Raw genomic sequence first — 24,261 nt, 5'->3', positions numbered from 1 at the left:
GCCTCTGCCGCGTTCTAGAACGTGCTCAGATTCCCCACAGTCATTTCTGATGAAACCCGTCTCCAGGAGAGGGTAGGTGGCCGAGGGGGCCATGCTCATCTTTCCCCGGCAAACTTTTCCGGCTCAAAAGGTTATTTGGGATGGAAGCTGAGCCCAGCACCTTCCCCTCAAAACCTGAGAAGGAAGGACAGCAGTGTGCTCCTGAGACTCATCTATGCTAGAAAAGCCAGAAGCCGCTTTTGTCTGGGGACTTAACGGAAAGAAAGGGCAACGTATGGGTCAGCCCTGCCCCTCTCTATCCAGGACTCGAGGCATGAGGGTAGAGCTGGGTGGGGGCTCCAATTCATTATTCTTAAAGATGAAACACGCTTCATATTCTATATCATCAAGGATACAAGGGGGAGAAACCTCGCCAACCCAGCTCCCTTAATAGCTCTGCTATTTGACAATTTGTTTGGCAACATATGGGCTTGCTCTTGTAAACTCCCCTCTTAATAATAAAACAACAGATGGTAGAGAAGGTCTTCCCTCCCAGCACTCCAGGTCTTAATGGGTTGCTGGCGGCGGGGGCAGGGCTGCGTCCCTGCCGCGTCCCCTACCACGCGGCACCTTGGCTGCAATGAGAGCTCACAGCCAGCCTTGGCGACTGCTATTTAAAAACCTGAGCAATTTTCTGGTGTGTGCACTGAGTTGCTTTTCCCCAGCCTGATTGATTGAGGCTGTTTGTCAAGGGCTGCCATCGAGTCGCTAAAAAGAAAGGTGCCCTGGGGAGCGGCTAAAGATCTTGATGCAAAACTTCTAATATGTTTTATTGCAACTTGTACTTCAAAAAGGGCTGGTGCCATAAAAGGCTTTGTCTGCGACTGTCCCTTGGAGCACCTACCTGTTCCCGGGAAAGCGCTAGGGGCAATTAGTATCCAGGGAATTGGGAGAACAGCTCCTGATCACATCCCCCCCGGCCGGCCGATCACATCCCCCAGCCATCCCCCGAAGTGACACACACCAAGGGACACACACTGTGGAGGTGGCAAGCAAGGCTCTGGTCTCTGCCTCCCAGGGAGCAGGAGAGAGTGAGCCCTGTGTTCTCTGGCTCAGGGGACTGGGAAATGGCCTCAGAGCGCTCCGCCCTGGCAACAGGCTGGCAGATGACCACACCTCTGTGGGGTCGGCCCAGGGGACAGAGGCCACATGTGTAGGCAGCTGGGGTGGAAGTTCAATCCCCCATCACATGGGGTCAGTCCTGGCCTAGGCCACTGGCTCAGACAGCCCCCAGCAGGGACGCGCCCGGGAAGGGGGCTGTAGGGAAAGGTTGGGGGTGGTGAGGAGAATCGGCCATACCTTTGCGTATTCCATCAGGTCATTGCGGCCCTTGAACCGGTTGTAGAATTCGGGCATCCTCCAGGGAGCAATGACCTGGACATAGGACAAGGGGTCAGAGCCAGGAGGGCTGAGCGGCGGGCTTCCCCTGGCCTGTAAGCTGCAGAGCTGGCATCTCTTGGGAGGGGCCCATGGGGGTCTCCAGCATGTCCCCAGAGAGGATGCCGTTGTGGACGGTGAGAGGGAGCCCCATGAAGGAGGGGAAGGACACAGACCCCCTCACTGGGGCCAGCTGGACGGAGCCTGCACTCCATGGCAGAATGGTGGTGTGTTGGGGGTAAAGGGGGTCCCTGTTCCCTGGGCCTCAGTCTCCGTAACTGAGACCTGAGAGTTTGAACTAGACAGGGTTCACGGTCTTTGCCAGCACCTTCAGCCACAGGGACACTGCCATGACCCAGGGAGAGTCCACAGAGCTACCGCTGCTGGCCTGGCCCCACGTGTGGTCGGGGGCCCAGAGAGGCATAGGCTGCCCCCCACCCACTTCTCTGGGTGTGGAAGGAAAGAAGTGGGGGAAGACTCTGAGCCTGGCTGAGGGACCAAGCTCATTCCACTTTAGCCCCTTGGCCTGAGCTGGTAAAAAGAGCCCCCCACTCAGCCCTGGAGCTCACCAGGCCCCTGCCACTGAGCAGGACTCGGGGGCATGTGTGTGGTGAGGGGTGGAGATGCCATTGGATTGCTGGGCCGTGGAGCTGATGGTGGTGCAGGGCGATGGAAGGGGCCTGCCACCTCCTCAGCCCCTCAGAGCAGCCATGGGAAGACCACAGCCCTACTCCTAGGTCCTGGAGCAGCTTGGCCCCTGCCCCAATCCCATCTCAGTGCCTGGGCTTGGCCTCTGCAGACAAAGACCTCGAAACTGGACACCTTGGCCCCCCAAGCTGCTGTGGGAACCGAGGGAGGGCCCCGTCCTGCAGCCTCGCTGGCAGCAAGTCAACAAGCAGCTACTCTCCCAGCCACTCAGCTGCCTGGTGTCTGGGGTCAAAACAGATCATTAGAGCTCATTACGGCTCACCTCCAGGCCATGCATCCCAAGCAGCTACCAGCTGGTTAAAGGAACAGGGAAAGAGATTCCTCTTAGAAAGAACAAAATGGAAACTCCTGTGAGCCCCTTGGGGGCTTAGGAGGGGGCAGCGCTTCCGGAGCTTCAGCCCAAAGCAGCCTCAAAAGAGCTCAGTCCCGGCCTGTGCTGCCCACAGGTGGCCACAAGCCACGGGTGGCCATTCAGAGCACCTGAAATCCGGTCAGCTAGCGAGACATGCCTGCATGCAGCACATTCTGGGTCTTGAAGACTCAACACAGAAAAAAAAACAATGTAAACATTAATAATTCTTTTTTTACATTGATTACAGGAGAAATGATAACATTTTGGATATATGGGTTTCGGTAAAACATGTTATTAAAATCATGTCACTTGTTTCATTTTTCTATTTTTTAATACGGCTACTAAAGCTGGGCGCAGTGGCTCACGCCTGTAATCCCAGCACTTTGGGAGCCCAAGGTGGGCGGATCACGAGGTCAGGAGTTCAAGACCAGCCTGGCCAACATGCTGAAACCCCAGGTATGGTGGCGCATGCCTATAGTCCCAGCTATTCAGGAGCTGAGTCAGGGAGAATCGCTTGAACTTTGGAGGCAGAGGTTGCAGTGAGATTGCGCCACTGCACTCCAGCCTGGGTGACAGAGCGAGTCTCCAGAAAAGAAAATATATATATATATAAAATACATATTATATATAAATATTTATAAATTATATGTATGGCTACTAGAAAAATTGGGCAGCTTGCAGTGGCAGTGTGCATCAAATTCCCACTGCTTGGCCCTGCCCTGGGCCCTGCACACAGCACTCCTGGAGCTGAGTGGGTGCTCAGTAGACACTGGATGAAGTATGAGCTAGCGAGTGAAGGAATGAGTGTGTCCATTCGTTCCTGCATGGACACAGGCCAGGTCCAAGGTCAAGCTGGAGAGGTGGGGGTGGTAGTAGCAGGCTGGGCAATACCCACAGGTGCCCTCCTGCCTGGGTGACATGCCACGGGCCAGGGCGGTTGATGCCCTGAGATCCTGGTGATTCCCACCCCAGGAAAGGCTCAAGAGATGCTGGGGACCAGGCACAGGCAGCCTGGTGGGGGAGCCAGGCATAGCTGGGGCCTCTGACTGGGGCTCGGAGAGCTCTGAGCATCCCGGACACCAGCAACCACGTCTCAGAGCCATCCCCGCCCGCACCTGGGGATGCCAGAGCCATCCCCAGCCACACCTGGGGTGCCAGAGCCATCCCCGCCCACACCTGGGGTGCCAGGGATGTGGCTGAAGAGTGGCAGGGACTTTCTATCCCATGCCCCGGCACCTGGACAGCCCCTCCGGGAAAAATGAATGGCGGGGAATAAAGTGTGTCCCCTGGAGCTGGCCCCAGCGAAGGGAGCCTCCCCAGCAGGCTGTCCACCCGATGGGCACCCCTGCCACGGAGGAGATTCTGTGCCTGTCCTGTGGAATCTCCCAGAACCCTGAGCCCTCCTCCCCATCAGGTGCTGCAGCTGCTAGTGCTCCCCGCTAAGGGGAGGAGCCACATCCTACCTTTATCTGGGGGGCCAGTGAGTAGCAGCTGAGCTCAAACCGGACCTGATCGTTCCCCTGCAATGCAGAACAGAGGGCTGTCAGGAGCCACAGGATGGGGGTTCTGGAGTCTGGGGGAGGAAGTGAGGACAAGGACAGCCCGTGGCAGAGACAGAGCTGGGCAGAGTGTGTATACATGTGGGGTCATGCAGTGTAGGTCGCGTATGTGTGGGCACGTGGCAGGAGGGAGATGTGCACGTCTGGGGACATGGCAGAGTATAGGAGAGGGCATACATGTCACGTGAGTGGGTGCAGGACACATCTGACCCCTTGGAGCTGGAGGCCCAGCCACTGTCAAGACCTGGGGGGCCAGGCGCTGTTCCTGCAGCCCCAGAGCTCACACTATAGTCTCTTCCTCAAGGCTCCCACGTTGCTGACCCTGCCCTGCCCCAAATCAAGCTCACTTCAGAGCTGGGGCACCAGGGTGCTTGGACTCCCCCATTTGGGAACGCTGTCACCTCTCTGAGCCTCCGTTTCCGCATCTCTTCAATGGCTGGTTTCAGGGAGGAGGTGGAAGTAGGTGACTACTGAGGGCCTTTTGCTCCTCAGCTCTTCTCTGCACAGAGAGGGAAACTGAGGCCCAGAAAGGGAAAGGAACCAGTTCAAGGACACACAGCCGGGGCAGGCCCAGGACCCAAGCTCAGGTCCCCAGCACCACGGCCACCCCCTTGGGCAGGTTGCCTCGCCTGCATCTTCTGTGGGCAAATGGAGACACCTCAACACCCCACTGAGCTGTGAATATTACCCCCGACACAGCTGGGACCACCGTCCACACTGATGCCGAGGAGGAGGCGGCCAGGGTCAGCGCAGGCATCCGCCAGCCCAGCTCTGTCCCCAGAGAGAAAATGGCTGCGCATGTCTCCTGCTTCCCCGTGGGCTCGGCAGCCCAGAGGGAGACTTAAGCGCTGTGGAAATGACAGAGGGACCTTTTGCCTACTGTGAAAACTGCATGGGCGCAGCCAGGCAGCAGTGGGAATTACATGCTATTTTCCAGACTCTCGTCAGGTGGCACAGAATCCAGGGTTCAGCCTCTCTGCAGAGCTGGGAGCTGTGTGTGCGGCACAGGTCTTGGGCTGGCCTCACTCACCCTCCATGCAGCCCCTTTAGTGAGCACCTACTATGTGCTGTCACTCAGAGAGGCCCCAAGGGCCAGGGGGATTTTTAGCCCTGTTTTATGGATGAGGAAAGTGAAGCTCAGAGAGGTGCAGCCACTTGCCCAGGGCCACACAGCAAACACACTCATCCTAATAGTTCACACTCAGGCTGCCGGGCTGAGCTCCATGCATAATTAACTCACTGAATCCTTCGAGCAGCCCCAGGAGGCAGGTTCTATTAGTCCCATCTTACGGATGAGGACACTGAGGTGGGGGTGGCCGACCCCCAGCCAGCCCCGTTCCTGGAGCAACTAAAAGACAGCCTCATTTTAGATGGTAAGGCACGGTCCGACGTTGCATGGCCCAGCTATTTTTCCCCCACAGCTTCATGTTTCCCCAACACAAAGACGGCTTGTGCCTCACCAGCCAGGCACGGCCGGGCTGCTGTCTGCCCATCCAGATGCTGCCATGGGGACACCCATCTGTTCAGGAGCCAGAGACCCTCGAAGAGGCCAAACAAACGCTTCCTTGGTTCAAACTCTGCCCTTGTCTCAGGCAAGAGCCAAGGAGGCCAGTCCAGTCCTTCCCCTTCTGAACCCCAAGACCCCAGCACCAGGGCAGCTCCTGGCAGCTTTCCGGGGAGAAGGGGGATGTAGTGTCTCACACACAAGTGTCCGCATGCTGATATTTGTGCACACGTGTGTAAACATGCATGTAAACACGGGCCCACTGGGACTGGGGGGCCTGGGGTCTCCCATCTGCCCTGGGGCAGCCACACAGATGGTGCCATTTACAAAACCCTCGCTCCCCGGCCAGAGTCTCAGAATCATATTTCCAGGCCCCTCTCCCAAAACTAGGGGGAGAGAGGAGCCCCGCAAGGGCCACCCCAGCTTCGGTGCAGCTCTCTGGGTGGGCAGGGGTGGGGCTGGCAGCAGGGCATGGGAGGGGAGAGTGCGGCTCAATTTCTGCACCAGGTGCTGTCTGGACGGGGTGCTGGGAGGGAGGCTGCCTCCGCCTCTGCCTTCAGGGCTGGGTTCAGGCGGTTCCAGCAAACAGGATGCCCTTCCCCCTCACATCCCAGGCCAATCCGTGCTCCCCCACCCCCCCGCCCCCGACATTTCATTGTCACCTTCCCTGAGCCCAAAGACCCGACATTTCATTGTCACCTTCCCTGAGCCCAAAGACCCGAGGGCCTCCACCTGGCCCGTCCCCCGTGATGGCGCCCGGGGCGGTGCTGGGTGGATACTCATGGGATGGTGGTGCTGGGTGGTTACTCAGGGGGTAAATGCCTGAAGGCTGGACCAGCACCTCCAAGGCCTTGGATCCGCCTCGCTCCCAGCCTTCCTGGTTCCCCACTCATACCCCCAGTTCTCGGAAATTGTCTCCAGAGGCTGTTGGGGGTTTCCTGGGTACTGTCATAAAGGGACACTGAGGCACAGAAGTACGCCTTGCCTGTCAACCCCAGGAAAGAGGTGGCTGTGCCAGGTAGCACCTGCTCCCTGGCATCCCCGGAGTCCGGCCCTCTTGGGTCTTCTGAGTGTGAATGCAGGGACGCCCCCAAGTCCCGAGCGGCCACAGCACTACCCTGGGGGGCGTTCTTCTCAGAACCACGCCCTGCAGGACCAGGGTGGGGAACAGAGGACCCCGGTGGTGCCGCCACCTCCTCCCGCCTTGGTCGGCCCCCAAGGCCTCAAACCCAAGCCTCTGGCGCCCTCTGGTGGCCACATGGAGGAGGGGCGCACACGGCTGCGGGAGGCTGTTGCAGGCTAAATGTGGGCTGGTCCGAGGTGGGGGTCTCCGCATGGACCCGGTAACTACCTGAGCCAGAGCCGACCCACCCACACTCACTCACCCACCCATGCACTCCACCAGACCTGAATGCCGCCCTACTGAACCTTAATGGTACCGTTGGAAAGACCTGAGGGCAGGACCCCTCCCAGAATTCTGATCCCCTGCCCTCGGCTTGTATGCCTTCTGGGACAGGAGGCTCAAGATCCAGCTCATTCCATTAAGGCAGATGGGTCGGGAGCTTTTTTGTTTTGTTTTGTTTTGTTTGAGATAGAGTCTCGCTCTGTCGCCCAGTCCTGATCCTCTGAGTTCTCCTCCTCTGCCACCACCTTTGCACAGATGGCAGAACACACATGATCCTGCCCAACAGCCCAGGACTGCCCAACCCTCCTTGCCTGGTTTCCTACCATCCCATCATCCACAGCTGGAGTGACAGTAAAAACCAAGGCCGCAGTCTGTGAGAAGCTCTCCCCTGTCTCTTCTCCAGCATCTCGCTGGGGGAGTCACTGGCCACCTCCATCCAACCTGAGACCTCCTTCCAGCCACTAATCAGTTGTCCTCAGGATGAAGCCAAACCTCCCAGCATGGCCTCAGCCCAGTCCTGGCCCTATTGCCTCCCCCACAGCACTAGCTCCTGCTCCACAGCCCCGGACAGACTGTCCTTCAGGGCCTCTTGGCCCTAAGCCTTTGCACAGGCTGTTTCCTCTGCCTCTCACACTCTTCTATGCCATTATTCACTCCTCTAGACTCATCCTCAGCCCCTGCCTGCTGCCCCCGCAGTTCCCTGGCACACCCCCATTCCCCATCACATCCCTGGCACACCCCCGGCCCCACTCCCATTCCTCATCACATCCATTTTCTCTTCTCTTGCCAGGAAACGGGCTCTCTGAGGGTACGCAATGAGCCCAAGAAGTTCAGCACTGTGCCAGCACCAGCAAGTGCCCAACTCCCAGCAGATACCCAGTGCAAGCTTGCTGAACCAGTGCTCCAGTGAAGAAATGAACACTTGGACTTTCAAAGACGTGACAGGTGCCATCCTGGTGGGTGGCTGTCTCCGAGGCCACCCTGAAATCAACCGTGTCTCCTCCATCATCATCTTAGCTGTGTGTGTCCCTGCACCACAGTGAGCCAGGACCTGTTCCCACCATCAGCACCCTGACCAGCCCAGGCAGGTGAGGTAGTGAGCTCCCCGTCACTGGACAGTTTCTGAGCCTTCTGACTGTGGGGTTGGTAAACAGTCAATTCCTGTACCAGGCTTTTGGTGTGCTGTCCACTGACTGAGAGCTCATGACTTGGGTCTTTATAAAAACATCGGCTGACAGTTGCCAACATTGTCAGCAATCTGGTTGCTCAAGGACTGCTTTCCGAAGAGCAGCAGGCAGGGGGCTTCCTGTCTTGCACCCCATGGGGTCCCCACAGTCTGCACCGGGACACACGGCCCAGAGGGAAGGGGTGTGGGACGGGTTGATTTGTGTTTCCACAAAATGATGGGTTCAAGTCCTAACCCCAGGCCCTCTGAATGTGGCCTCATGTGGTCTTGACAGAAATAACCAAGTTAAGGCTGGGCATGGTGGCTCATGCCTGTAATCCCAGTGCTTTGGGAGGCCAAGGCTGGTGGATCATTTGAGGTCAGGAGTTCAAGACCAGCCTGCCCAACATGGTGAAACACCGTCTCTACTAAAAATACAAAAAATTAGCCAGGTGTGGTGGGGTACACACCTGTAATCCCAGCTACTCAGAAGGCTGAGGCAGGAGAATTGCTTCAATCTGGGCGGCAGAGGTTGCAGTGAGCCGAGATCGAGCCACTGCACTCCAGCCTGGGCAACAGAGTGCGACTTTGTCTCAAAAAAAAAGAAAAAGAAGTAACCAAGTTAAGATGAGGTCATTGCAGGGCCCTAATCCAAGACTGGGGTTCCTGTAGCAAGGGGAAGGTAAACAGACAAGCAGAGGGAAGACGATGCAAAGACACAGGAAGAAGACAGCTTGGGAAGATGGAGGACGGGAGGACAGGAGGACAGGAGTGACGCAGCCACACGCTGAGGTCACACCAGAGGCCACCGGGAGCTGGAGAGAGGCCTGAGCCGGAGGCTTCCTGGCGCCTTCAGAGGCTGCGTGGCCCTGCCCACGCCCTCACTATGGACCTCAGGCCTCCAGAACCATGAGGCAGAACAGTTCTGTGTTCTAAGCCACCAGTTTGAGACATTTTGTTACCCTAGCCCTGGGAAACTAAGACAGGGCATGACCCCCATCTTGCAAATGAAGAAACTGAGGTTCAGGAAGCGGGGAAGGGCCCTGGCTAAGGACACATGGCAAGCCAGCAGCAGAGCTTGCCTTTGAACCCTACTCTGCCAACTCAGGGTTTTCAACACTTTCCTGCGTGTCCCCTGGGGGACTCACGCAGACCTTGGCAAGTGCGACCGTGGACAATGTCCCCAGGCCTCAGTGGCAAGTCTGCCAAATGGGGTGACATCGCTCCCACAGCAAAGGGTGGAGGTGAGGACTCAAAATGGGCGTTCAGGTGCCACAGTGCACGGAGCGCAGGGGCGAGCTGTTACCCCTCTCATTGGGGTCTAAACAAAGCCATGTAGCCGCCTTGCACCAAGTCTGCCCAGGAGGCACACCAGGAAACCGCTCGAGGGGTGCTCACCTCCTTCCCACGCCCCTCCGCCTCCATCTCCCTCTGCCCAGCCCTTCCCAGGTGCCTCACCTTTCCCGTGGCGCCGTGGGACACATACTTGGCCCCCTCCTGCTGGGCGATTTCCACTTGTTTGCGGGCAATGCAAGGCCTGGCGAGAGAGGTGCCCAGGAGGTAGCGGTCCTCATACAGTGCGCTGGACTGGATGGCCGGCCAGATGAACTCCTCCACAAACTCCCTGCTGACATCCTCAATGAACACCTACGGGAAGAGGAGCCCAGAAGGAAGAAGTCGGCAAGGACAGGGGCCATCTGGCATACAGAGCCCCAGGGGCCTCAGCTAGCTGAGACCTATAAGGGGCCACCCCCACTGTACCTGGTGCTTCTTCTTCTGCATCTGTAGTAGACATCATTCATCAATCCCAGCACACTGCACTGTTACTCTCCCTCCTGCACTCATGGCAGACATTGCTAATCAATAGCTTTTTTTTTTTTTTTGAGTCGAAGTCTTGCTCTGTTGCCCAGGTTGGAGTGCAGTGGCTCAGTCTCAGCTCACTGCAACCTCCGTCTCCCAGGTTCAAGCGACTCCCCTGCCTCAGCCTCTTGAGTAGCTGGGATTACAGGCACATGCCACCATGCCCCGCTAATTTTTGTATTTTTGGTAGAGACAGGGTTTCACCATGTTGGCCAGGTTGGTCTCGAACCCCTGACCTCAGGTGATCCACCTGCCTCGGCCTCCCAAAGTGCTGGGATTACAGGCATGAGCCACCGCGGCCGGCCTGCTAATCAATCCTGATGCACCATTCCGTGAAACTGGATGTGGCTTCTAAATCAGCCCCAACAAGATGAAACTTAGTTGTCACCTAAGATCTCACAGCAGTAGTTCCCAACCAGAGACAGTTTTGTCCCGTGGGGGTAGGAGTAGGGGAGGCATTTGGAAATATCTGGAGATATTTTTGGTTGCCACAACTACCAGGTGGGGGGTGGAATTCTGGCATCTAGTGGGTAAAGGCTAGGGATGCTGCTAAAATCCTCCCGTGCACAGGACGGCCAGCCACACGGAAACAATGCCAAGACTGAGAAACCCCGATCTAGAGGAATGGTTCTTGAAATGTAGACCCCCAGGGGTTCCCAATGACTTTTCATGGAGACACTGAGTGAAAACTTTTTTTGTTTTTTTGAGACAGGGTCTTTCTCTGTCACCCAGACCGGAGTGCAGTGATGTGATCCTAGCTCACTGCAGCCTCAACCTCCTGGGTTCAAGCAATCCTCCCACCTCAGCCTCTTGAGTAGCTGGGACTACGGGCATGTGCTACCATGCCCGGCTAAGTTTTTTATTTTTTGTAGTGATGGGATCTCACTGTGTTGCCCAGTTTTCTTCATAAACTTCAATGAAACAAGGCATCACATAGCGAGGAAGCCCTGGGAGGCTAAAAAAGAAAAACAAACAAACAAACAAAAAAACAGGTGAATGCAGAAAACCGCTACAAGAGTCCATCTGTTTTCTGTCAAGCCAGACATTACAGAGATTTGCAAAAATGGAAGCCAATAAGATTCTTAACTAAAATTTTTTGTTTGAGAAAATAGTTATTTTTCATAAGTATAATGTTACTTATGTTAACATGAACTGTTCATTTAAAACGTTTCAGCTTTTATTTCTAATGTGATAAATATCAACAGATGTAATCCACAAAAGCTCTCTAAGGCCTTCAGTAATTTTTTTTTTTTTGAGATGGATTCTCACTCTGTCATCTAGACTGGAGTGCAGAGGTGCAATCTTGGCTCACTGCAACCTCTGCCTTCCGGGTTCAAGTGATTCTCCTGCCTCAGCCTCCTGAGTGGCTGGGACTACAGGCATGTGGGGTTTCTCTACTAAAGAAACCAGGCTGGTTGGCCAGGCTGGTCTCAAACTCCTGACCTCAAGAGATCTGCCCACTTCAGCCTCCCAAAGTGCTAGGATTACAAGCGTGAGCCACTGCATCCAGCCAAGGCCTTCAATAATTTTTAAGGTTGAGAAATTCTTGGTACTGCTTTTGCAACTTCCTGTGTCTATAATTATTTTGAAAAAAATCCTTTTAAAAAATGAAATAAAAAGGCAAAGGAAAGAAAGCAATTGGGACTAAGGATATATAAAAAAAAATTAGGATAAATGTGTTTTTGTGTTTGTTTGGTTGGTTGGTTGGTTTTTTTTGAGACAGAGTTTTGCTGTTGTTGCCCAGGATGGAGTGCAATGGCGTGATTTCGGCTCACTGCAACCTCCGCCTCCTGGGTTCAAGCGACTCTCCTGCCTCAGCCTCCCGAGCATCTGGGATTACAGGCGCCCACCATCATGCCCAGCTAATTTTTGTATTTTTAGTAGAGACGGGTTTCACCATGTTGGCCAGGCTGGTCTTGAACTCCTGACCCCAGGTGATCTGCCTGCCTCAACCTCCCAAAGTGCTGGGATTACAGGCGTGAGCCACTGTGCCTGGCCCATCCTAATGTTATATGCAAGAAAATAAACATTAAAAACGCCACGTAAATTAGAGTGTAGAGGGTTCCCAAGACCACAAGGTTTGAGAACTGCTTATCTAGAATAAAGGACAAAAGCTGAAGCTGTGCACAAAGCCTGCTCCTGCGCTGCTGAAAGCGCACTCGAATCTTCAACACTCAGGGCTCTTTCTCCCCTTCCTGGGCTACTGCTCAGACAACCCCTCTGCTCTCCAGCACTCGGGAGACACAGAACCAAGGCCTGTGGCCAGTAGGTGACTTGGGACTGGGGCATCCACTCCCTCACGTGTTCATTTTAACATGCTAATTACCCTGGCAACCTGCAGAAGCACCCCACAGAGGGGATCAGTTCTGACCCTGCAGGTGGGCTGGTGGCCTTGCACATCATCCCTGCTATGTCCCCTGCTCACTCCCCTAAAGGAAGGGGCACAAGTGGCAAGGGCCTCTCCATGGGGAGTGAGCACATGTGAGCAGGGGTCCTGATGACCCTGTTCACCATAAATGCCCCATATGGGACAGGGGTCTGCCTGCCACATGCCTAGACTGACAATCAATGCACCGGACTCAACTGGAGTTTTCTGATTCTGTTGAATGAATGGAAGAATGGGTAGACAGAGAGATGAAAGAGGGAAGGACAGGTAGGGGGATGATGGACAGATGGATGGATGATGGATGACAGATGGATGGATGGATGAATGGATGGATAAACGGTGGATGAAGGATGGATGGATGGATGGGGGATGGATAGATGAATGGCTGGCTGTCTGGATGAATGAATGGATAGACAATGGAGGGATTAATGACAGATGGATATGTGGATGGATGGATGGATAATGAAGGGATGGATGGATGAATGGATAATGGGATGGGTGGATAGATAATGGATGGATGAATGGATGGATGAATAGATGGATGGATGATGGATGGATGCATGGGTAGATGATGGATGGATGAACGGATGATCCATGGAAACATGATGAATGGTGGGTGGATGGATGGATGATGAATGGATGATGGATGAATAAATGGATGATGGATGGATAGATGGATGATGGATGAATGGATGGATGATGGATGGATGGATGGATGATGGGTGAATGGATGGATGGATGGTGGATGAATGGATGGATGGATAGATGGATAGATGGATGATGGATGGATGGATGAATGGATAATGGATGGGTGGATGAGTGGATGGGTGATGGATGGATGGGTGGATGGACGATGGATGAATGGATGAATGGATGGATGGATGGATGATGGGTGAATGGATGGATGGGTGATGGATGGATGGATGGATGATGGATACATGGATGGATGGCTGAATAGATGGACGGATGGATAGCTAATGGAGGGATGAATGATGGATGGATATGTGGATGAGTGGATAAACAGAGATAAAAGAGGGTGAGTGGGTGCATAGATGGACAGAGAGATAAAAGAGAAGGGAAGGTAGGTGGGTGAGGAAGAGACACTCCACCTGGATGGGAAGGTGGGTGGGTGGAAGAGGGCGTGGGGGAGGCAGAAAAACAAGAGGGTTCACACACCTGAGAGCAGGATGATCTCATACTCTTAGAAGCAAGAAGACACATGGAAGGGATGGGATCCCTGGGGCAGGAGCATGCACCACTGCCCTCCACATCACCGCCCCACTCGCAGCCCAAACCCCTGCCTCCCGCCTGGTACCTTTTTGGCCCCAAGCTTCAGTGCCTTCTTCCTGGCTTCCTCGAAGTCTTCCTTCTGGCCAATGTTGGCCTGAGGAGCAAAAGCAGAGAGGCTCCGTCAGCCCCTGGGGGGAGCCCTGGGTTCGCACCGTCCGCATACAGCAGCCCCTCACCCCCTGCTACAGAGACAGCTTCCATTCCATGGCCAAGTCACAATAAGAAGGCAAAAGGACAAAGCCCAAGGCCTGGAGAGGTGAGATTCTTCCAGGAGGTGAGATTGGGAGCTGGATTGCAGCGTGGTGATGGCCGGTGGCTTCCATGGGTTGGAGCACTGGCTGAGCCTGGCCCTGGCCACACAGGCTGCTGGGAGACAACCATTTGCTGTCATTGCTGGAAGGTCTAGGGTTCTCCTGAAACTCATCTGTCTTTTCCAGAAAACTCTTTCTCAGCCAGTGCAAAGATTAGCTTGTCAGGGCCTTCCTAGCCTCCAGCTCTCCTTCCTAGTCAAAGGCCATGCCTTGGCCATCCTGAGGCAGCTGAGAGGTGGGAGGCAGAGAAGCCCGTGCTCAGGAACTTCCAGCTCCGTCCCTGCGGCCGGTGCCCTGACCTCGGGGTCCGACAGCCCCTGTCTAGACACTACCATGTTTCCTGCTGCCTGGACTCTGGCCTGCTGCCCAGATCCTGGCCTCAGCCCTCACTCCCTTCATTCTGCTCACCAGACCCTGGAATCTTGCCAAAGCCCAGCTGCAGGTGCTTATCTGAATCACATTCAGCTTTTAAATCCCCCAGGTGGTAGCCCAGGGGTCTATACAGCCAGCTCCAGCTCTGATTGCCCCGCTGTGCTGCCTACAGTGAGATGGATACACCCTGGGCTCTTTGCAACCCCTCAAAGCTGTGCTCTCACCCACCAGGTGACTGTGAGCAAAGTATTTCTTCCCCTGGGCCTCACTTTCCCCAACCTGAATGACAAGGGCATTGGGTGCAGTTAGACACGCCAATATGCCGGCAAACAAGCCACTTTTGGCAAGAGCTAAGTTTTGTCTGTCCAGAGACCCAGCCTCACTTCCTCTGGAAACAGAACCTTCTTTCCTGGGTGGACCCCATTCCACAGGGATGGAGAGGAACAAATCCCGCCCACTGTAGGAGTAGGCTCATGGCCCAAGCCTCGCACCCCATGATGCAGCCGTAGTGACTAATGCATGGTGGGTCCCCATGGGTCCTACTGGGGGTAAGCCCTCCTTTTTAGGAAAGGTGGGCTATGAGGGTGACTATGAGCCTTGCCTGCCCTGTGGAGAGGCCAAGAATGAAGCCAAGTAGAGTTGGAGACAGATCTTAGAAGCACCTGGATCCAGCCCTGCCTGAAGCCATCCTACCCCTGGACTTCTCAGTTATGTGAGCCAAGAATGGTCTTTTCCCTTTCCTTTTTGCATAAGTTGGTTTGAGTTAAGTTTCTAAAATTTGCACCTAAGAGTCCTGAATAGCACAGGCACACAGAGAAGGACTCAGAGCTGTGGCCAGATTCAGTTGAAGAGGAGCTAGTTTGAGAGGGGTGACTCCTATGGGCCCTGGATGGGGAAGTGGCTTCACACATAACCCACCACCTGTGACCTATTTCCCATCCCAGAACCAGGTGATCCCCCAGGGTCCTTCCAGCTCAGGATTCCACAATCTTTGCTGAATTACTGCAGGCTGACAGTGTACTCTGGAGATGGGAAAACTGTGTGCCTTCCCAGGGCTGGCAGCAGGTCCCAGCCCACTGCCTCTCTGCAAGCAGGCTGAGCCAGCAGCACTGCCAAGTTCACTTCTGTACCCTCCCCGTGCCCCCATCACCTGGCTCTGGAAGGCATCTCAAGGATGGCCAATTTGCAAATGGAGAAAGTGAGGCAGTACAGTGAGAAGCTATTTTCCTAGTTCCAGTTCAAGACAGGCTTCAAGAGAAGAGGCCAGGCTTGAATGAGTGATGGTGAGCAGACAGGCTGACAACCCGGACAGAGGCTGGCAGGGGGCAGACAGGACAGGCTGTGGGACACGCAGGAAGACAGACACCCAGGTCGCTCCCTCACCAGATAGGCAATGACGTCATAGCCTTGTTCCTTCAGCCACACGAGGATGCATGAGGTGTCCAGGCCGCCACTGTAGGCCAGAACCACGGAGCCTTTGCTGGACATAGCGTCTGGCGGGAGTCGAGGAAGAACCTGAGTAACCCTGAGACAGACAGTGCCCCCCGCCAGCCCCTGCAGACAGCCCAGCCCCGACCTTGGCCTTGGACAGCCTTGTCTCCCGAGCAAGCTGCCACTGGAGGTTGGGAACAGGATGTTCACCTTCAGCGCCTGCCACCCCCGGGGACCCTGACCTCGCACACTCTGCACACAGCCCCACAGACCACACTGGGGCCTGGGAATGCTGACTGCAGTCCTAGGCCGGTCGGGGAGAGGCATCTCTTGGACCTGATCCCCCAGCAGCGAGGGAAGGCGGCTGAGGCTGAGCAGTTTGGCCCAAGGCCAGGATGTGAAGAATGCACGCAGGCAGGAGATGTGGGAGGGGCCTTGGCTCTGAGCCTCTGGCAACTGACACATCCCCCATCAGAACTGCTCCTTGCCAAGCACGAGGCAGGGCCCTGGGAGCCTCAGCTGGATCTCCCTGTGCCCCTGAGCCCCCACTACAACCTCATGAAGTAGGAGTTGTCATTCCTATTGGGGAGGCAGCCAGCAGGGCTCAGAGAGGTCAGTGGCAGGCTCAAGGTCACAGAAGGCACACAAATCCGTGCTTCCCCAGCATGCAGTGCCGCCGCCCACCTGCAGGTGGAGCAGGACGCTGTGGGGCAGGCGCCCAGCCCCAGTCCCTCTCCTACCTGGAACCCCACGGAACCTTCACTGGCTGGAATTTTAGACATCGTGTCTCCAAATGTGAGCACCTCTGAATTCAACTCTGCCAATGCCCAGTTTGGAGGGGCTCAGAGACCAACTTCCCCCAGTGTGCAGGTAGAGAAACTGAGGCCCAGGGAGGGAAGGCGATAGACAGGCAGAGGCCTAAGACCTCTGCAACCAGCGGCGCTTCCCCGGGTGGACAGATGGGCAAGCGGGCTCTCTGCAGCCAGGCCCTCTGCAGCCGGGAAGTGCCTGCGTTCTCCCATCCTGCCCCACCCTCCGCCACAATGAAGCCTCCCGAAGGCACCACGGCCTCCTGTCTCCTGATCTTTGCAGCCATGCTTCTTCCCCAAGGGCTCTCCCTGAATCCCGGGCTGCCCTTGGGCTCGCCCTGCACCTCCCCCTCCGCCCCGCACACATGCCTCCTGTGGCCCTGGGCTTGAGTGCCTTTACTGTGTCCAATTTGCTGAACAGGAAACCAGGGTTAGAGAGACGAGGTCACCTGCCCAAGGTCATCCGATCAACAAGTAGCAGGGGCAGATGTGGGCCCAGGCCTCCTGGTTCCAGCCTCTGTGGACACCTGGCCCCAGCATCCCGCATTTCCCGAATGTACAGCGCATGTTTGTTCTGCCTGGGAACGTTTCCACCGGAGTCTCAGCAATGTCACAAGGTCAGAGTCACCCAGGGTCTTTATTAGACACCATTGGGGAAGCGGAGCCCAGAAGGGTCACCCGGCCATCACCATTGCAGTGATGCAGGCATCGCTATCCTGAGCACTCTCCGTGTGCCTAGAAGCTCGGGGAGAGGAAGTGGCTTTTCCAGGCCTCCCGGCCTCTGCTGCAGAGCCTGGCCGTGTAGCCAGGTGGACTTTGGAGCTCCATCACATGAGAATTCAGTCCCGTGCATATTGCACAGTCCCACCCACCAGTCAGCCGGGGCTCACAGGCCTGTGCTGCTCTTTGGACTTAGAAGGGGAAACATTTCATGGGCCATGCAGCTGGGGCAGAGGAGATGGTTCTGGTCGGTGCCCACAACGTCCCTACTTGGCATTCAACCCCCTGCCCCTGAGTTGCTGGTGACTCAGCCAGCCCTAACCCTGGAGCCAGCAGGTGGTATCCATGGCAACTGCAGCCAGGCAATTGGCCATGCAGGATGGAGGGAAGGAGGGAGGAAGGGAGGCAGGGAGGACTTCAGGTGGGCAGTACCTGGGATTGGAGGCATGAGTTCCCAGTGTCTGGAATCTGTCTTCACAGTGCAGTGAACCACTCTGCAAAAGCAGAGCTACTCAGCTGCCTGCAGGTAGCCCGGGCAGTCCCAGAGGCCCTAAACCTTACTTCCCGGCCGCCCAATCTCCCGTGAGCAGCCTCACTGAGCGGAGGAGGCCCAGGAGCCCCAGAGCCACCTGTCCTGCCTCCTGCCTCCTGCCCCCTGCTCCAGAAGGCATTCAGGAAATGTGTGGAAGCCTACCCCTGTTTGTGTGTGACAGCGCAGGTGGTGTGGTTGGGTTGGGGGAAATTCTGTTGTATGTTTTAAAACAGCTCTATTGAGGTCTACTTGACATTATCATAAATTGCATTTTTTAAATATCAGATGGGTAATGTGCCAACATCATAACAAAGTTTGAGGGTGGCACCTCACACACACACGAGAATACCCAATCAGCGCATTCATCAACTACAAAAATAATCGCGTATTTTTTTGTGTCCCATTTAGCAAGTTTCAGCATGCGGATGCGCCTGTGACAACACCACAATGGACATGTCCGTCTTAGGCCAAGCCCTTCCATTTGGGGTTCTCTTCATTTTAGAGGCAGGAAAACTGAGGCTTGGGCTAAGGAACTTGCCCTGCGTCTTGTTTGACTGGTAGGCAGAAGAGCCAGGACTCAAACTCAGATCAGCTCGGCTCCTTAACCCACTGCTCATAGGTACAAGACCACCACCGGAGACTCAAGGAAGGGAAGTCCTGGGCAAGTGTGATCTGATGATGCTGGCCCAAGATTCACCCAGCTCTGAGAGTCACTCCTGCTCCTGCCCCCTCCCAGAGGCAGCTGGAGCCAAGAGGGGCAGCTCTACAGAAACAGGGAGGGGCAGCTCCACAGAAACAGCTAGATCACCTGCATCACCTCAGTGACCCACGATGCCTCCTGCCCATCAGAGCTGTATCTTTTCTTTTTTTTTTTTTTTTTTTTTAGACAGGGTCTCATTCTGTCACCTAGGCTGGAGTGCAGTGATGCAATCTTAGCTCACCACAGCCTCGACCTCCTGGGCTGAAAGGATTCTCCCACCCCAGCTCAGTGCCACCACCCCCAAGTAGCTGGGACTACAGGCACATGCCACCACACCTGCCTAATTTTTGTATTTTTTGTAGAGATGGGGTTTCACCACATTGCCCAGGCTGGTCTCGAACTCCTGGACTCAAGTGATCTGCCTGCCTCAGCCTCTCAAAGTGCTGGGATTCCAGGCACGGGCCACCACATCCGGCCATCATGCTGTATTCTAACTGCCCTCTCCCCCACTAGGAGCTCCATGGAAACAGGGACTATCTCCCAGATGCCTGTGGCAGACACTTAGAACAATGCTGCTAGTTCCACTCTCTGGAGGTCAACTCCTCACCGCAAAAAGAGGGCTGGGGTGCCCTGAAGCTGTGGAGTCCTACACATGCTCTCATGGCTGGGCGCAGTGGCTCACGCCTGTAATCCCAGCACTTTGGACGGCCGAGGTGGGTGGATCACTTGAGGTCAGGAGTTCCAGACCAGCCTGGCCAACATGGCAAAACCCCGTCTCTATTAAAAATACAAAAATTAGCTGAGTGTGGTAGCACGCACCAGTAGTCCCAGCTACTCGGGAGGCTGAGGCACGAGAATCACTCGAACCCGGGAGGTAAAGGTTGCAGTGAGCCAAGATCGTGCCACCACACTCCAGCCTGGGTGACAGAGTGAAACTCTGTCTTAAATAAACCAAAAGAAACCAGTGAGCCCCTCCTGCCTGCCAGGTTGTATCTGGGCAGGTGTGGACTCTGAGGTCCTCAGCCTCTGGGGCTGGGCAGTGTGAAGCAATGCATGGACCTGGTGTGTGTACCTGAGACAGCGTGTGTGTGTGTGTGCGCGCGCACACCTGTGAGCACCTAGGGGTGTGTACCTGAGAGTACACAATGTGTGTGCATGCATGTGTGTGATGTGTTTGGGCTTGCACATGTGTGCCTGTGTGCATGCACATGTGTGCGGGTGTTGGGGCCTGTGTATGCATGCAGAGAAATGAGCTGGGCAGATGGGCTTGGGAAAATGATGCAATCAGACAGCAGCGTTGCTCCTGCCCTCCCAGCAGCGGGTGGGGCACCCCCCTCCCTCAGCCTCCGCAGGTCCCTAAGCTGCATTTGCAGCCCAAGGCAAAAACTAAAGGAAACTGAGGGCTTGATGTCGGGGAGGAAGTGACAGGGAGAGAAGGAACCACAGCTGCAATCCAGTGAGTGCTCACTCCATGCACAGCACAGAGGTCAGTGCCACCAGACATGGGTTTGAGTGGCTTCAGCTCTCTAGCATAACTGCTCAGCTGCAAAATAGGGGTGCAAACAGCCTGCTCCCCACAAGGCGACTGTAAGGATTGGGTGAGATGCTGGGGGAAGGAGCCCAGAGCTGGGCACCAAGCATGTGCCCACTAAGCTCTGTGCACCGCTGCCATGGCTGACCTCAGCCAAATTCCTGGCTTGCTAAGCCTCAATTTCCCCATCTGTACAACCTAACAGCCCTCTGGGTTCTGACCCTCTCGGACATTGGGCTTTCTTCCTGGGAGCTGCGCCTGGCAGGCAGATCCTGGCTGAATTCACCCTCCCCTAGTCCCAGCTCCACCCCCACCACATTCCCCAGAAAGGGCCACGGCAGGTTTTTCCAGCTCCCTGGCAAATGCCCACTGCCCTCCAGCCCTCCTTCACCGGAAGAGACACCTGGGAGGAGGGAAGGTGGCCTCGCATCAAGGTACCAGAGCCACCTGGCTTTCATTGGGATGGCATTCTCTGTGGCCCCAGCCACAGCCATCTGTCCAGCTTCCAGCAAACAGGCCAGCCTGGGTGCTCACTTGACGCTAAGGAAAACTCGTGCTACTTGAAAACGTCAGAGCTGGAATGACAACAAGAGCAGCTACTATGTTCAGAGTCACAGGTGCGTCATCTCAAGGTGGCGACTACCATTACCACCTATTTACAGAAGAAGAGGCAGAGGCTAAGCGGCTAGCCGAGGTCACAAGCTAGCAGCTTCAAACCCAGCCTGACTGCAAGCCACTTGCTCTTCCCTGCACTAGGCCCTACACTCCCTGGCTCCTAGGAGACCTCAGATCTCCCCTTCACTCTACACACCTTCCAGAAAACCAGCCCCCAAGTGAGTCATGGCCAACCTGCCCACTATTTCTCTGGAGAGCCTGTGTGCTACAGCTCAGGCCTACTGCCCCGTGGAAGGTTCCCCTGCAACCTCTCTCGACATTCGAACTCAGCTAAGCTTGTTTTGTCTTTGGTGATGGAAGAAGGGCACATTCATTCATTCACTCATTCAACTTATATCAAAGTGCCTATGGGTGCCTAGTCTACCCCAAATCTGGGGAGGGAGCCACGCCCTGGAAGATCAACTTTGCCCAAAGCTACATCAGAAATCAGAGCCTTAGACTGAATTCCAGCGAAGTTACCTCTTTCCACATGGGTGCTCGGTGCCCACAGGCAAGCCACTGACTTCAGGGGCTGTGTAGTCAGTGCTCAGATGAGGCATCTGGTTGACCTGGCTGGCCTCCCAGCACCCGCGGGCCAAAGATGAGATGGGCCCGGGTTGGGAGGGGGAAGCGCTTGTGCAGCAGGCGGTTTTGGGCCTGGCTCCACCCCAAGGCTCCTGCGGCCCTGGGCCTGCTTCCCAAGCACTCAGGAATGGAGACTGTGCTGAGAGTGGGGCCTCCCCTTCCCTCTCACCACGTGCCTGCCCCCGCACCGGCCAGGCGCGCTCAGCAGGCAGGAGTCACTATTCATTCACTTGATCCACCCACGCAGAGCAGAACCAGAATGACTTCTCAGCATGGTGCACAGGTGGCCCCGCCAGGACAGGGGCCCCCACCGCCAAACTTCCCGCCCTAGGCCCTGGGCCTAAGGGATCTGGGAGGGAGAGGAAGTTTGGAATGGAGACTCCTCCAGTTCCTGCTCCTAGCTAAGCTTCCCAGTCCGTGTGGCTGCTTCTACCTCCCTCTCATCAGAACCTCACCCCAGGCACAGTTATTGTGCAATTGGACCCAGGCCCAGCACCCAACAGTCTACAGAGCCCTTAGCAGCCTCACACTATCTGCAAATGTTTCCTGAGCCCTCTGCCCCACCCAGCTCTAACAGACTGAAGCTTGGGGGCCAGGTGCCTTGGGTGGCTCGAGCCTGTAATCCTAGCACTTTAGGAGGCCCGAGGGAGGAGGATCGCTTGAGCCCAGGAGCTCGAGGCCAGCCTGGGCAACATGACGAGTCCACATCTCTGATAAATTTGTATAAAGAAAAGAAAATGAAAAGGAAGCTTGAGAACCTGGAGGCTGAGCCAAGGCCTCACCAGCTCTCCCCATCACTGGGTTTGTGCTTGCTGGGAGCGGGAGGATCAAAGCCCAAGTCCCCTAGGTCTTGATCTACCCCTGGGGAGAGAACAGGTCTGTTCCTGCCCTGAGACCTGCAGCCTGACCCGGCCACTGGGGAGTGGACCCTCCACTTCTTAGAGAAGAATACTGAGGCCAGGCCAGCCCTCCTCAGGAACAGCCCTCCTCAGGAACAGCCCTGGCAGCCCGGGAGAGGAGTTTCCTCTCTTTCACAATGACCCTGCCTCCCTGGAGGGCGCAGCCGCTCAGGGGCCAAAGGCAACAGCAGCCCAGATAGAAAATATTCCTGGCACGGCCCCTCCCACAGAGCCCAGCCCAGGCCAGCAGGAAACCCCGCCGCGAGGCCGCCAGCCCCACTGGGGAGGGCCAGGTGGCTGCCGCCCCCTGCAGGGAAGGGAGCCAGGGCCACCATGCCCATCTGTCCAGGGTAAACTGAGGCTGTGGGGAAAGCGATACGTCAAAGCCCCAGAGGGGCTGGACTCCTGGTTTTACGCAGAGAAATAGAGGTGGAGACAGACGGCGAGTCCGAGAGAGGGAGAGAAAATCGGGAGCCCCCCGACACGCTCCGGACTCCCCAGGTCTCCATGTGGGGGCTTCACGACACAGAGGAAGCCGGATCCGAGAAGGAGTCCAGAATGGACCCGGCTGCGCAGGGAACAAATAACCCGAGCCGCTCTTCGGACCCGGGGACTCGCGCCCCGGCCGCGTCCCCCACGCTCCAGGAACCTGGAATCCGGCGCCAGGCGTTTGAGCATCGGGAGCCCCTTCCTTCCTGCCTCGGTCCCAGTCCCCGGCGAGTGGCGATCGGGGTCCGCCCTCTGCCTCCGCGGGCCCCGGAGCGCCCGTCTCCTCCGCCTCCTCGGCTGGGCCCGGGAAGGGGGTGCTCTCGGCTAGGGAGTGGGCAGCGAGAGGGGCCGAGGGCTTCTTACCGGGCTCGGGCAGCGGTGGCAAGCGGCAGAGCAGGACTGGCAGGGGTGCGCATCCCAGGTTATAAGCACAGGGCCCGGGGGCAGGGCCAGTGACCGGGGACACGTGGGGGGGACGCGCGCCACAGACCCCGCCCCCGGGCCCGGCCCCCGCCTGGAGCCGCTCAGCGTTCACAGCCACCTGCAGATGGGCGGGGCCCGCCTCCCCCCGCCTCGTCCCCACCTCCCCCCGCCTCGTCCCCACCTCCCCCCGCCTCCCACCAGGTCCCCGCCTGGGCCCGGCGCCGGCTCACCCTCCCAGGGGTGCGCCGGTGGGGGCGCAGGCGGCTCGCGGCTCCTGGCCCTGGCCCGCGGGCTGGAGGAGCCAAGGAGGGCGGCAGTGGCTGCTACCCATGTAACTCAGGGGCGGAGGGTGGCCGCAGCTGTCCTTCGAGAGACTTGCCTCCTGGCCCTGGGGAAGCATTCAAACGCTTCGAGGTGGGAGCCGGGATAAAAGTTCCACCGGCGCAGGGAGCTTCGTGCTGACTTCTATCTGGTGCCGGCAGCCTGGGCCTTCTGCAGTCCCCAGAGCCCCTCCCTCCCCACCGTAGCCTCCAGAAGCCGAGTAAGGATGAGAAACCCGAGATAAGCCGGCGCGGGAAGACCCGGCTTTCATCCCTTAGGCCAGGGCTGATTGCTGGCCTGTCTTCTCAGAGCCTGGCACCTGCCCAGACTCTAGAGGGCACCCAGTAAGCAGGGAGTAAAAGACTGTCTGGCTGCGAACCCACTAGACAGGAGGGAAGGTTGAGGTTCAGAGAGGAGAAGTCTCTTGCTTGTAAAAAGCAACTGGGAGTTGTGACCCCAGGCCGGCCTTCAAAAGCTTCTCTACCTCAGGAGTTTCCCAGCTTGGTCTGCCAGCTTCAAAGCCCTGATCACTGCAACCACAGCCCCAGTAAAAGAGAAGTCCTGGGACCCCATCCAAGGCAGTTGCTCCATAGTGAGCACTAACCCTAGAGGGGAGGACTCACGGTACTCAGCCCGCTCTGAACCTGGGGGAGGTGGGAGCCCCAAGCCTTGCCCAGCCGCTACCCTGGAGTCAGTGCTCCTTTTAATCACCATCCACTCTCAGCCCCTCTGCCAGTCAGCCCCCACCACCTCCTCAAGCCCATGGCAAGCAACAGTAGCTGTGAGTCCTTCTAGAAGGAAAAATGGATGAAACCAATTCATAAACAAAGCCACAGCTC

At 56.5% G+C, this 24,261-nt stretch overlaps 1 protein-coding gene and 1 non-coding gene across 3 annotated transcripts in view; both read right to left on the bottom strand.

Annotated features, from left to right (window-relative positions):
* Positions 1 to 23,162, bottom strand: part of ASS1 (argininosuccinate synthase 1) — a 56,300-nt gene extending 33,138 nt beyond the window's left edge. Inside the window, exons 1-6 of one of the 2 annotated variants that reach the window (XM_054501340.2) lie at positions 23,042 to 23,162; positions 15,712 to 15,821; positions 13,671 to 13,739; positions 9,568 to 9,756; positions 3,940 to 3,996; positions 1,339 to 1,413 (exon numbers count right to left, since the gene is read on the bottom strand). In XM_054501340.2, coding sequence (XP_054357315.1) covers positions 1,339 to 1,413; positions 3,940 to 3,996; positions 9,568 to 9,756; positions 13,671 to 13,739; positions 15,712 to 15,816 — 495 coding nt within the window. In that variant the 5' untranslated portion in view covers positions 15,817 to 15,821; positions 23,042 to 23,162. Of the gene's footprint in view, positions 1 to 1,338; positions 1,414 to 3,939; positions 3,997 to 9,567; positions 9,757 to 13,670; positions 13,740 to 15,711; positions 15,822 to 17,720; positions 17,784 to 23,041 lie in introns of those variants that run through there. The other variant, XM_063649956.1, reaches the window with a different exon arrangement.
* On the bottom strand, positions 18,100 to 18,199 carry LOC129044819 (small nucleolar RNA U13). Its single transcript, XR_008504809.1, has one exon. It is a non-coding gene; the product is annotated as a small nucleolar RNA U13 (small nucleolar RNA).
* Positions 23,163 to 24,261: the final 1,099 nt, after the last annotated feature.

Source organism: Pongo pygmaeus, chromosome 13 (genome assembly GCF_028885625.2).
Source record: "Pongo pygmaeus isolate AG05252 chromosome 13, NHGRI_mPonPyg2-v2.0_pri, whole genome shotgun sequence".
Taxonomy (NCBI): Eukaryota; Metazoa; Chordata; class Mammalia; order Primates; family Hominidae; genus Pongo; species Pongo pygmaeus.
Note: the sequence above shows the minus strand (reverse complement) of the source record. Positions and strands in the feature narration are given on the sequence as shown.